Genomic DNA, 13,019 nt, shown 5'->3' with positions numbered 1-13,019 from the left:
GACATACTAAATGCTTCCACACACATGATCTTCTTAGACATTAGTTCTACCATCCCTACCCATCCCACACCCGGAAGACTACCAGGGATGCAGGTGACCCACTCAACAGTTGTCCCGTTGCCTGACCCTCTTACCCGATCTTGCTGCTTGGCACAAAGGGCTTTAGAAATTCCCAGCTTGTGACTGATTGGCTAATGAGATCATTGACGCAGAAGCGGGGGGAAGTGGAACACAGAGTACCACTGAGTAATGCCTCCTCTGTTCAACCTTGCAGTGGGGAGTTTGGAACCCAAATCTTCCAATCTGTGTGGGAATCGAGCATATGGAAAGTCTTTGGTAAGTAAAATAAGCCTGGTTAGTTCTCCATATTGTGCTTTAAACTCCTCACCCTGTCCTTTGTTGCAGCCATGAAGATTACTAGAAAAGCCTACCTGCAGGTTTTCGGCTCCCAACGTCAGTCACCACTGGATGGTGTTCTCTTTCTTGCCAGAAATTCAGCTCTCAGGCAAACAGAAAAAGGTGTTGCCTAGGGGACATCTCAAACACAGGGAGAAAGAAGTGGTTTCTGTGGTAGGCCCATGCCAGGTGGACAGGCCTGACTAATTCCCAGGGGCAGCTAAGAGGTCAAGAGTTGCCTCTCAAGGGTCTTAAATGTTGTGAAAACATGAAACACCAGGCATCTGCGCCCAGGACACCTCTGGAGGATGTCTGTTCCCAGTCGGGGTCTCTGAAGGCAGACTCTGAGATGCAGGGTAGGGGGTATGAGATTTGTATTAGGGATCAGTACCTGTTACAGGAGGAGGGAGTTCAGATCACTAGGAGGCTGAACTGCCATGCACACGGGATACCTACTGGCGGAAGTTCTGGGGCCATTGCTACCCCTCCCCCTTGTCCTGAGTTGGGCCCAAATAGCCAAGCCTTTGTTTCCTCCTCGCTCCATTATGGTACATGAGCTACCCCCATGGTGGCAGCTTGTCCTTCTTTGAAGGCAGATCAGGGGGTGCACATCCAGATCTAGCTCAGGGTCCCTCTAGGGAAAAAAAAAATCTCCTGCATCTTCTTCTGGGCATGAATGTGGGTACCCTTTAGGTTTGCACAGTAGGGGTGGAATCGTGGCTAGAGGTGAGGTCAGCTCAGGCACCCTGGTCTCTGTGAGCAGCAGCTCTCCAGATGGGTGGATCGTGCCAGGTGAGGACTAGAAAAGACCCTGGAGATTGTGTGGGCCAGCCCCCTCATCATTCTGAAACAAACTGGACAGTGAGCCCTTTGCTCCCTGTCTGAGCAGAAAATCTAATCCAAATACCTCATTTAGGTCATCCCTGTACTAGGAGAACCACAGAAAGAGGAGAGATGGGCCAATCTGTTTTATCAGGAGCCCTCTGCCCCAACCTAGTCCTCAAGAGAAAATGAGGATGGCTGGGCCATTGCCACAGATTTCCAGGCTGTGACAGCACAAATAGCTGCCCTTAGCTGTGGTCAGAAGAAGACCAAAGTTAAGGGGAAGAGGGTGGCTCACATCCTTGGATTACCTGCTCCAACTCTCTGGGCTGGGCTCACATAGTAGCCTTGGCAGAGAACTACTTCTGGGAGACCAAAAGGAGTTGCAATGGGACAGGATGGTCATGGGGACACAGTGACAAAAGAAAGGCAGCAGGACTGACTCTTTCCCCTGAGCCTGAGACAGTGAAGCAGGGGTCCTGCAGTTGATCAGAGGCCCCTTATCCCAGCGTGGAAGAATGAGTCAGAGCTCGTACAGCTAATTCTGACTCAGTGCTGCAACGTACTGGAGGAGGACTGAGGACAGTGGAGGAGAGGCGGTATATGTTCCCGGGGCTGGGCTGTTGGCACGATGGGGAGGGAGAGCTCCCGAGAGGCCACAAGGTGGCACAGTAACTCTGCCCACAACATTTGGCCAGCTAGGGAGAGAAGGGGACAGTTAATCATCATGTCCTCAACCTGGAATTTCCCAGCAATTTCAAGAATGTGGTGACCCTAAGGCTTCAGTGGGGTTGGGGTGAAGGAACAAAGCATAGCATATGTCTGTTGACTAAGCCAATTCTGGATTTAACCCTTGTTAGGTCGTCATGCTTCTTGAGCACTCACCATCTCTAGGAAGGCAGCAGAGCACCGCCAAAGGGATTAAGTGCCAGACCCTGACACACATCATAGCACTTTTCTGAGAACTGGGAGCCTATGAAACAAGAAGCAAACCATAGAAAGAACTGGGGAATTGCTGAAATATGTCACATAGGTTCTCAGTACTGTGGGGACATGGGGCATGAGGACCGAGAGAAATCAACTCAGGCCACCAGCCTGAGGAAAGGCCTCCGGGAAGAAGTGGCTCTGAAGGGCAGGCAGAAATGAGGCTCTGTCCAGAGGATGAAGGAAAAGCCGAAGGAAGATGCAGCGCTGCGCCTGTGCATGAGGAAAAGCTTTGTTGAGCATGGGAATGAGTGTGAGCAGGAGGGGAGGCAGGACCAGCCACACACTGGGATAGGAGCTGTCACGGTACCCACCGGGGATTAACAGAGGTAGAGCTGCATAGATGAGGGAGAGCTGGGTTCTGAGGAGCCTGTGCTTCCAGAGTTGGCCTCAGTCTGACCTGCCATGGGCAGGCACTGCAAATCCAGTGGGGCTGGGGTCAGTGGTGGGGCTGGTCCAAAGCAAGGAGTTCCCGGGTGACTGGATCGGAAGGCTGCGTGTGGCAGAGGAGATGGGGGAGGATGGCACTACCCGAGGCAGTCTTTCAAAGCATGAATCTGCAGGATTTGGCAGCAAAGTAGACATAGGTAATGGGGGTGGGGGCGGGGGACAGAGTTTTCAGGTAAAATTGAGTTGTGCGCCCTCTCTCTCTCAAGTTCTCTGGGTCAGTGGTTCTCAGTGTGGGGTCCTGGGACTGGCAGCACCCAGGAACTTGTTAGAAACGCAGATTTTCAAGCCCATGTCAGACCTATTGGATCAGAAACTGGGGTAGGCCACGCACAGTGGTGACCAGCCCCGCAGGAGAGTCTCGATGCCAGTCAAAGCTTGAGGACTATTGCCCTGGGTGGTGGATGGACGGAGACATCCCCCTTTCAACTGGCTCCGGTCAATGCCAGAGTTGGGATCATGGCCACATCCTCATCTTCCCTTCCCCTTCTGCACCACGCAGATTCCTCCGGTGGCCCGGATCTCAGTGAAAGCCCCCAGCGTGCTCGAGGCGGCGGCCACAGCCTCAGAGAAGGGAGCTGTTCTGACGCGAGGGTAAGTGCCAGGGCCCCCCACCCACTCCTGGTCCTATCACATGAGAGTAACAGGTGGCCCAGCTTACAGACACTCAAGATGCTAACACAAAACCCATGCCAGCTTTAAATTACCTTTTAATGAGGGCAATAATCCTGGGTCTCTGTGGCGCCTCATCAACTGTTTCCCTAGGATTAAGCTGAAGTGTTTTTGATGGTTTCCACTTCATTAACACCACTCTTTAGACTTGGAGAAGTGTCATTTGGGAGAGTTTTTTGGTTAATTAGATAAATGTAATCACAGGTCGCATTCTGAGCTTCCCTGTAGGCACAGTGGTGTCAGAAATGTCTCATGAATTAGGTGAAGGGCCCCGGCCCAAAGGTAAAGAAATATGTAAGATACCAAAGTTTCAAACCAAATGTATTAACCCCCATGTTATTGTTAACTTTGATCCAGAACAGAGTAGATAGTCCCCTCCCCCACCCCAGCAATTCTCTCAGTGCCTTCAAGGTTGCACTAAGAAAATGGCAAGCAGGTGTCTGAAACTCAAGTCAATATGTACATTGATGCCTCACCACGATCGTCCATACCACATGTAGTAGAAAAGTGGCTTAGGGGGTAATGAAGGGTGTGGGCTCTTGACTCCCAGCTTCTTGCTTGCCCAGGGCCACCACTAACCCGCTATGACTTTAGGCAAGTTATCATAACTTCCATGCCCTCACTTATTTCAAAAAAAAAACAAAAAAATGGGGATGATCGTAATACCCCTCTTGAAGGATTATTGTGAGAACAAAATGGGATGATACGTGAAGAACTTAGCACAAACTCTGACTGTTTTATTTTTCAAGAAACCTACAATCTAGCAGTTGGAAAGACACATTCTTGGGAGCATGTGGGATGTGTACACTGGAGGGACCATGGGCTAAAATATCTACCCAAGTGTGTACACCTTGGAAGCTTGGGAGTCCAAGGAGGAAGCAACCAATATGAAGCTCTTCTAGATGAAAGAAAATCGTCTAGAAAGAATGATAAAAACCAAGTTACTCAATGTACTAGGACCTAACTGGAGAAAAATCAGAAAGGCACATGGATTGTTTGAAGGTCTAGTTCAAATGGTCCTGAGCAGCAATAGCTATTGCTGGAAGTTGGAGTAAGCCCACAACAACCTGCTGAGCTAAAAAGACCAACCTTTCTGCTCCATATAGCTGTGTCCAGAAGGTTCTCCATGGTTCCTTTCTCTCTGAGCTCAGATGTCCTCATTTCCATGTGTTCCTGGAGGCTGGCTTTTGAAAAGGAAGGCCATTTCTTTCACCTAGGAGGAGAAAGTGAGGAGAAAGATAAACATTCATGGAGGTCTACAAGGAGCCCAATGCTTTATTAGCTCATTCTCCTCCTCACAAGTCCTGTGAGTTTGATGATATTATCCCCCTTTTGTACATGAGGAAACTGAAGCTGGCTGAGATTAAGTCACTTGCCTGAGGCCAGTCAGTGAGCAGCCACATGTACCCCGAGGACTCAGACTCTTTCAGCAGCTTAAAGCTTTGGGAAGCTTGCCCTTTCCATCAAGATTGTTGGTCTATAAGTGGGATGGGTGGAAAAGGAGAACTTGGGACATGAGCAGAACTTGAGATCCATGAACCACTGTGCTAGAGCCACCTCCTTCCCTCACCCCATGTGAGGATCCTCCAAAAGAAGTCACCTGTACATGTGTCCCAACAGTGACCCTCTATCCTGGTCACAGGATGTATGAGCAGAAGAGAATTAAGAGTTGTGTCTACTCCTTGAGGGCAAACATTAAAAGTCTGACTCTGTGAAATAACTGTCCTCCCTCCCCCCTGGCTTTTCTTTAGATCCAGACATCTCAAGAAGATGACTGAAGAGTATCCGACCCTGCCCCAGGGAGCAGAAGCCTCCCTACCGCTGACAGGAAGTGCTTCCTGCGGGGTCCCTAGCCTCCTCCGGAAAATGTGGACAAGGCACAAGAAGAAGGCTGAATATGTGGGTGCTACCAACTGTGCCTTTGAGGCTGACTAAAGGTGACTCTCCCCAGGGTCCATGCATTGGTCAAAGTTCACTGCATATAGGGGAGAAAACTTCAGATTGGAACTGAGCCACATTCACCTCTGCTAGTAGCTGGTCCAAACACATCACCATTTCTTATTAACCAATAGCCCTGGCTTAGGGTACAGGCAAGGAACTCCCCTGGAAGGCAAAAGAAAAGTGTGCCTTCTTAGAACCAATAAAGCCATTGGTCTGAAAGTGGCTTTGGGAGATAGATATAAACTCTGTCCTTATCTTAAAGCAAAATCACACCACAATCAAACTTTCCCAACCCATTTTAAAGACCTCCAGGGGAAGAAGAAGGCAATTCCTCAGTCTTCCTTGTAAGTTGTTCTAATGTATGTGATTTCTGTTATAAATATAAGAGCTTGATGTTTGAGGCCCTTGTAAACACAATGGTTCCTACTATTCCTCTTATCACATTTATTTCATCTTGACAAGGTATAATTTCTAAAGACAAAGCACTATATATTTACTTATAGTTCTAATATTCATTTTACAGTATTCTCAAGATCAGTATTGATCATTTGGCATGATTGCATGAATTCTCTATTCTTTTACGTGCAGCTTTTCTATAGAGAAACATGATTAAAAATTAAATGTTGAATGCTAATGTTCTCTGAAGTGGCATAGGCTAGTGAAATTAATAATACCTTGCATTGGCAAAATGATTTTAACTTTTGGAAGTGCTTTCCCGTCCACTATCCCTGCTAAGGAAAGCACAATTGTACCCAGTCTACAGATGGCGAAGCCAAGGCCTTAAGACAGACAGTGGAACAGGATACTAGGTTCTCAAGTCTGCCAGACTCCTTGCTTTGCTCACTCTAGCAACTGATTTGAGGAAGGTTTGGAGGGGTAGGAATAGGACTCTGGGGGCAATGTTTGAAAGGAAAAATTTGATAAGGTTGGAAAAAGTAAGTGATTTAAATGAAATACATCATTAAGTATTGGGTTGACCTTGAAGAAATTGCCTTCTCTGTAGGTCAGAAACAACCGATCAGTTTCATATGGTTCAACTTAGTATATAATATTGTGCTTTCCTTCTTTTAATGGAAATGTCATCATCAATCCCATAGTTAACATCAATAGACTTACAATGATCATACAATACAACAGCTCTCATCTATTAAATGCCTACCATGCGTCAGACATGACACTGAGCACTTTACATACATTCTCCCTCACAACTCTGAGTGAGATGTCCTTATCCATTCCAATGATGACAGTTTAAAGCCATTACATGATTAGTCTCAAGGCGCCTGGCCCACATGGGTGTCAGGATTCAGTGCCTGGTGTTTGTATCTATTCCTTCACACAGAATAGTTCCAAACACAGAGAAAGATCGAGGTTAGTAAATAATTTTCATCTCAAATGCTAACCACACATGACTTGCAGAGGCCGCCAGGAGCACCGTGTGACGGCAGAGTCTGAGACACAGGCGTGCAGTGGTCAGTTAGGAATGCCGGCCTGTGCAGGACCCAGAAGCTTAAATTAATCTAACCCGTTTAGCAAAATTAGACACTCCATGGTGACACGGAGACGGAGACTCAGCCAGAAATCACCACGTCTTGGAACAATGAGGAATTTGGCCATGTTACCAGTCTCAACCGTTACTCATAGACACACTCTGGCCATGTGTCACATTTTGCTAAGTTACCTGCTTCCGCATCTCCAGGTGAACCGTAAGGAGGCATGGAGGGATAAGAGGACTGGGTTTTGGCTTTCATCTTGCTGATCCCTGCCCTTCAGCCATTGTTTTAGATGGTCAGCACCCAATCCTCATGTTGGAACATGATTTGGAAACCCGGGCTTCGAATACTCTTTCAATGAGGGCCTAGTCTCAATGGACTAATAGTCTTGCACAGTACTGATAACGGGGCCTGGAGCACAGTTAAGAAGCAAGCAGGTGATTTATGCTGGACCTATCAATCAGAGTATCCTAAAACTATTTATTTCAACTTATTTAGTCAATAGCTGATGTCCTCCATTTATATGGGGCAGCAGGAGATTTCTGTAGGATGGAACTGAGTTATTTATTTTTAATTTAAATATTTCATGATGAAGTGTTTGCCTTGCATAGAATGTTTTAACTGACCAATTCAAATAAAAATAAAGTATGCTTTGTTTGTGACATCAATAAACCACCATAAGAGTATGAGGCTCCTTCATTGAATAAGAGAAGGCTTTCACCAAGGGAAAGAATTACAAATCTGGACCTCATTGTTCCTTTACCTAAATGAAAAGGATTGTGAGAAAGAATCCAGAATGTTCTTTCCATCCTAAGGCAATGTCTGGTTTTCATATTATGGGCCCTGCCCAACAGTCAACACCAGGGCCATTTCTGACAGGGCTTGGCCTGGCATGACCTGTCCCCTCTGGGCTCACGCTCCTCACCAATGCCCACCCCCCAGTCCTCACCACAAATCCCAGGGGGCCCACTGAACATCCCAGCCTGCTGGCCTCTCTCCCCCGAGGCCAGGGCAGACAGAGCCTTTTTCCTCCATGCCCACCTCCTGTTCAGCCTCCCTGGAGCCTGCCCCTGTGACTCACATTACAGCCACTTGCAAAAGGGCGCCAAGGCTAGCTCAGACTGCTGTCCAGGATGACGGAGCCTGGAGTCTTCTTGCGCCAGAGGCACAGGGTTTCCAGGACATTTAGGGTAATAAAATTGCCTCTGTTAGGACCAGGTCCAGTCAAATAGTTCAGTTCTTACTTGTGTGCTCTCTGGCTGTCTCCCCACCCCTCCCAATCCTTGTGTTGTCTTCAGAGCAGGCAGATGGGCAGTGGGTAGGCAGAGCCACGGCAGCCAGAGCCCAATTTTAAAAGGAATCATGTGATGTGTTGTCTCTGACTCTAAATTGGCAGAGACCTAGGGACCAGCAAAGGAAAAACACAAGAAGATGAATCTCCCGAGGAGATTCTAATCCTCAGGAATTGCAGTTAGTGTTTAATGTTGAGAAATGTCAGCCTCTGTTGAGAGGTTTGTGGTGAACACCTTGCCAACATGCCCAGGAAGAAAGATTTCATTTTGCAGATAGGCCACATGCCTAGAAAAAAGTTTTCTATTTGGGGCGTTTCTTGGGTCACTCTGGACTTGGGGCAAGATTTGCACAGATGAATATCCTTTGCTGGGAGGCAGCATAGAGTTTGGGAAAAGGCATGTGCTGTCAAAGAGAGTGGCTGCAGGAGAAACCTGACATGGGACTTGCTCATTGATAGGGAAGCTGGGCCTGTTTCTTAGCCCCTAGTTAGGGTCTCTGGGAAAACCCAGTAGAGAGATTCATACCACTTCACATCATAATCTTTTCCCACAAGGCTGCCACTCCTGGAGACTTCATACATCCCGAGTGCTGGGCAAGCCCATTGGAGCACAGGTTACCATGAGGTTAAACTCCCCTCTCAGGGGGTAAGCAGCTAGGCCTTTGCCTGACAGCCTAAAAAGGGTCTGTGCTTTTCCGGGAAGAATAGGAGGGACCTGAATCCCACCCAGGCCCAGATAGCAGGGGAGGGGTGAGGGAAGTACCTGGAATTCTGGGCAAGTGCTGATTAACATTTCAGACTCCATCCACAGAAGAGCAAATTGAGTTTCCTGCTCTTTGACCGTCTGGGCCCCAGCCTTCTTCAGGGAGAGGTCCTACCTCAACAAGAAACAGCTCATTGCTCACATCACCATCCACAGAGCTCAGGATTTTACCCAGCCTGGCAACTGCAAGGGCTTGGTGTGGGGGGCAGGCTTCAGCGGTTAATCAGCAGCCCCTGATAAACAAGACACCACTATTTCTTTCTTTCTTTTTTTTTTTTAAAGATCTTATTTATTTATTTGGCAGACAGAGATCACAAGTAGGCAGAGAGGCAGGCAGAGAGAGAGGGGGAAGCAGGTTCCCCGCTGAGCAGAAAGCCCGATGCGGGGCTTGATCCCAGGACCCTGGGACCATGACCTGAGCCGAAGGCAGAGGCTTTAACCCACTGAGCCACCCAGGTGCCCCGACACCGCTATTTCAAAAATGAAATGCCACAGATAGTCCTCCAAATGTGATCACATTCTCTGGGTAACAATATTCACATATAGGGCAAGAGGCAAAGCAAACAGTAAAGATGATTTCTTTGTTTCTCTCAGGACTAGCTCTGGCCACAGCAAGCCTGCGATGAGGGCAGGCTTATTCCCAGTTTCACAGTGTCTGCCTACCTCCATCCCCTTTCATCTTCCCAATCAGCATCAACACACACACATACCTTTTCTCTGTGTTTGTTTCCCCATCCCCTTGCTCCCTGACATCTGGTGGGGTCTGAGCCCTCAGGGGTGCCCTTGGCCTGCTCAAGGCCCCCACAACCTCTGTCTCACAAAGAGCCTCCCACCTTGAGTACTCCATGCCCTGAATTTCTCCAACTTCCAGAAACTCACTAGCTGTGAGAGCCTGAGGAGTTGTTGGATAGCATAAAGATTCAGTTTCTTCCATTGTTGAATAGCAAATGTAGTATCTTCCTCCTCAGGTCCTAGAAAAGGTTAAACAAGACAATTGGTATTAATATACAATGGCATGTACAAGTATGGTGGTGCATGTGTGGAAATGTCCGAATGCTTTGGCACTAGCTGGCAATGGCCAATGCCCAGAGTTCCCCCAAAGTACCCTCCTTGGCCCTGGGTGCCCAGCCCTGCTCCGGGACTCTTGCAGACCTCCCCATGGATCAGCAACTGTAGGTAATACCTAGCACTATGGAGGGGCAGGGGGCCTCCAAGACCCACTGAGTACTATGACTCAGGTTTGTTCTCATTGGTTGTCTGCCCATGCTATGCCAGTTGTTAAAAATCTGTACTCTCTCCCAGAGACTAATAAAACTGCCAGTTATTTTACTAGCAAATATGGGTTTATTAAGGACTAGCAGAAAACTGCAATCTAGGACAGAGAAACTACATCAAAACCATAGATAAATCCAGGAAACAAAGTAGGAAGTGGGAGATTGATAGGCTGTTAGAAAGGACAATCCCACTGGAGTAAACTGGGGGTTCCAAGTATAGTGGCTTCCCAGTGGCTGAGTTAGGTCTGTCTCTCACTGGCTGGGCTGTTGCCTGGGGAAGAAGAAAGCTTTCCTTTCTCTTGCTGGGGTAGTCAAGTAGGAGCCACATGCAAAATCCACCTTTTCCTATTGGATTAGCAATAGATGAAGAGTGAAAGTGTGTGAGAGCTCCCCATGCTGACTCCTAGAAAAGATTTCCTTAATTCATTTTCACAAGATAATGAGTTTGGGTGTGCCTGTCTTAGAAGTTGAGGCATAGACCACATAATTATAAGGTGAGCTAAGGTCCGGAAGGATAGGCCTTTTAACAGTGTAAACTGTTTTCAATCCTTTATTCCCCCAAGGAATGGAGGAAAGGTTTTCTTAGGAACCTGAGCATGAGGTGAAAGGAGGGGATTAGGGACGCTAATGTGGGAGCAAATTCAGGCTACTTTCTCTCCTTCGTCTAGAGTTCTGCTTATCCCCCATCAGTATTTTAGGTACCTCAGATTCAAAGTGCAATGCTCCCCTGAAGCAAACATCCTCCATCAAGAAGAAAAGAAATGGCCACCGCAGGTGTTTCTGCAGGGTCTCCCTTGCCAGGGCTCTATAGCGTGCATACCTAGATATGTGGGATGTAGGCAGGAGCATCGGATTCAAAACTGGAAGCCTGATTCTTTTTTTTTTTTTTTTAAGGTTTTTAAGGCTTTATTTATTTATTTGACAGAGAGAGATCACAGTAGACAGAGAGGCAGGCAGAGAGAGAGAGGGAAGCAGGCTCCCCACCAACCAGAGAGCCTGATGCGGGACTGGATCCCAGGACCCTGAGATCATGACCTGAGCCGAAGGCAGCAGCTTAACCCACTGAGCCACCCAGGCGCCCCTGGAAGCCTGATTCTTAAGACTCAACTCCACAATGATTTGCAGTATGCTTCTCTCAATCTCTCTCTCTCTGTGTGTGTGTGTGTGTGTGTGTGTGTGTGTGTGTGTGATTGATCAAACTGCCTGAGTTATTTTGTGCCTCCATTGTTGCTCATCTGTGAAATACGGATTAAGTTACCTGCATAGTGGACCTCACAGGCTGATGAAAGATCAGAAGAGAGCTGGTGCACAAAAAGGCTTTATAAATTGTGAATTGCTTTTCTAACATATGGTGTTATGCTAATCCAATCCATTCAGAAAGAAGCAGAGCAGGGAGCGAGAAGTGACTCAGGAAGCTCAAGACAGGAATGAGGGCTGAAGAGCTAGTCAGCAACCTAAAATAGAATCGTTTGCAGAGCCTGGGGCCAGACTGCAGGGCCAGGCCCGTCAGCAGCTGGCAGGCAAGAACTCCAGGCTGGCAGGGGCCCAGGCTACCTGCTCTCCGGGTGTGGCCTGTGGGGTCAGTGCCTACAGCCGGAGATGGCTGCCCACGGGCCAGCTCAGTGCCGGCCAACGGCCACTGGCCTCCAGGCAGGAAGTGGAGGGCAGGAATTCACAGTGAAATCACTGTGAATTCAAACAGCTCTCCCTCTCTAGATGTCCCCTTGCTGCCAAATGCTGCCCTGGCCTCTTGCCCGTATTCCCTACCAGCGAAATTAGACTGCAAATGAAATCTACAAAGCACGTTGGCCCAGGAGAGCACAGGGCCTGCCCATGTCCTCCTCCTGCTCCTGGAGGGAAGCTAGCCCCTGCCCATCCTGTTTGGGCCGAGCTCCAGCCCTTTCGTTCTGAGGCAGGTAACAGACACCTGTATCCACAGGACTAAAGACGAAAGAACTACTGAGGGGCTGGGGTCTGGATGCAAGCTGACCTCCTTGGGTGTAACTAGGCAGGGATTTGATGTTTCACAAACAAACACTGCTCCAAGGCATTCCTGCTGCTAGCTCTGGCCAAGGAAAGCAAGGTAATAGCTCAAGGAACGGTGACCTCATCAGCAAAGCAGGCTCCCCAGTCTCTCACACAAACCCCACAAAGGACCCAGGAGACTGTTTGTCATGAAAAGTCCCAGAGTGGACTGCCCTGTAGGGTGAGCAGGTGGCCAGTCTGGAAGTGGGCTGGGGGCAGGGAGGAAGCTTTTCCCCTGCTGTCCAGAGAAACCACCATTTCAGGGCAGAGGGGTAGAGGATGGAGGCTGGAGGTGGGAGTGGGGGGGGCATTTCCTCCTCAGGGTCCTCCCTCCTGCCACAACATAAAGAAACCAAAACAAAGCCAAGGCTATTTGTCATTTCGGCTCTCTCTCGGGGCCCTGGCCAGGGATCTGAGCCATCAGCGAGCTGCTTCGGTGGCCTCTGGGGACCCCGGTGCTGCTGAGACCATTCAGCCTGGTCCTGTTTCCCTTCCCCCGCCTGCTACTCTGTTTGCCCTCGGGATGTGGGGAGAGGTGGAGATTGGGGAAAGAAGTAGGAAGGGGAAAGGAGAAGGGATGCCCGGCTGCTCTGACTCTTTATTCTCTACTCCTCCAGCCTGAGGAGAGGAAGGGCAGAAAGCCACCCTGGCTTCAGAAAAGGGAGAAACTCATTTGCAGTTAATTGCCTAGGGCCTTGTGCCAGGTACTACCCGAAGCCCCAGGCTAACGAGACCTACCTTCCCCGGCCCTCCAGCACCGTGTGGTAGTCTTCTTTACGTTAAGATAAATGCAGGTGTATTAATAGGAGCAAACACTTCTTGGGTATTTAGCACTTGCCAGGCACCGTGCTAAGTGCTTAAAGGGCCTGGGCTCGTGCAATATTCCAACAGTGCTATCGAGTTCTTTCCTTTAC

At 48.7% G+C, this 13,019-nt stretch overlaps 1 protein-coding gene and 1 long non-coding RNA gene across 2 annotated transcripts in view; one reads left to right on the top strand and one right to left on the bottom strand.

Annotated features, from left to right (window-relative positions):
• Positions 1-7,455, top strand: part of VXN (vexin) — a 24,082-nt gene extending 16,627 nt beyond the window's left edge. Inside the window, exons 4-6 of the mRNA XM_004772976.3 lie at positions 275-336; positions 3,152-3,243; positions 5,073-7,455. Coding sequence (XP_004773033.1) covers positions 275-336; positions 3,152-3,243; positions 5,073-5,256 — 338 coding nt within the window. The 3' untranslated portion in view covers positions 5,257-7,455. The remainder of the gene's footprint in view (positions 1-274; positions 337-3,151; positions 3,244-5,072) is intronic.
• Positions 1-13,019, bottom strand: part of LOC106003795 — a 13,494-nt gene extending 475 nt beyond the window's left edge. Inside the window, exons 1-4 of the long non-coding RNA XR_001176496.2 lie at positions 12,844-13,019; positions 9,686-9,777; positions 4,411-4,534; positions 135-4,238 (exon numbers count right to left, since the gene is read on the bottom strand). This is a non-coding gene — a long non-coding RNA (uncharacterized LOC106003795). The remainder of the gene's footprint in view (positions 1-134; positions 4,239-4,410; positions 4,535-9,685; positions 9,778-12,843) is intronic.

This window comes from Mustela putorius, unplaced genomic scaffold (genome assembly GCF_011764305.1).
Source record: "Mustela putorius furo isolate JIRA1106 unplaced genomic scaffold, ASM1176430v1.1 tig00000151_pilon_pilon_pilon, whole genome shotgun sequence".
NCBI classification, from domain to species: Eukaryota; Metazoa; Chordata; class Mammalia; order Carnivora; family Mustelidae; genus Mustela; species Mustela putorius.
The sequence above is the reverse complement of the archived record's forward strand: the minus strand, read 5'-3'. Positions and strand labels throughout refer to the sequence as shown.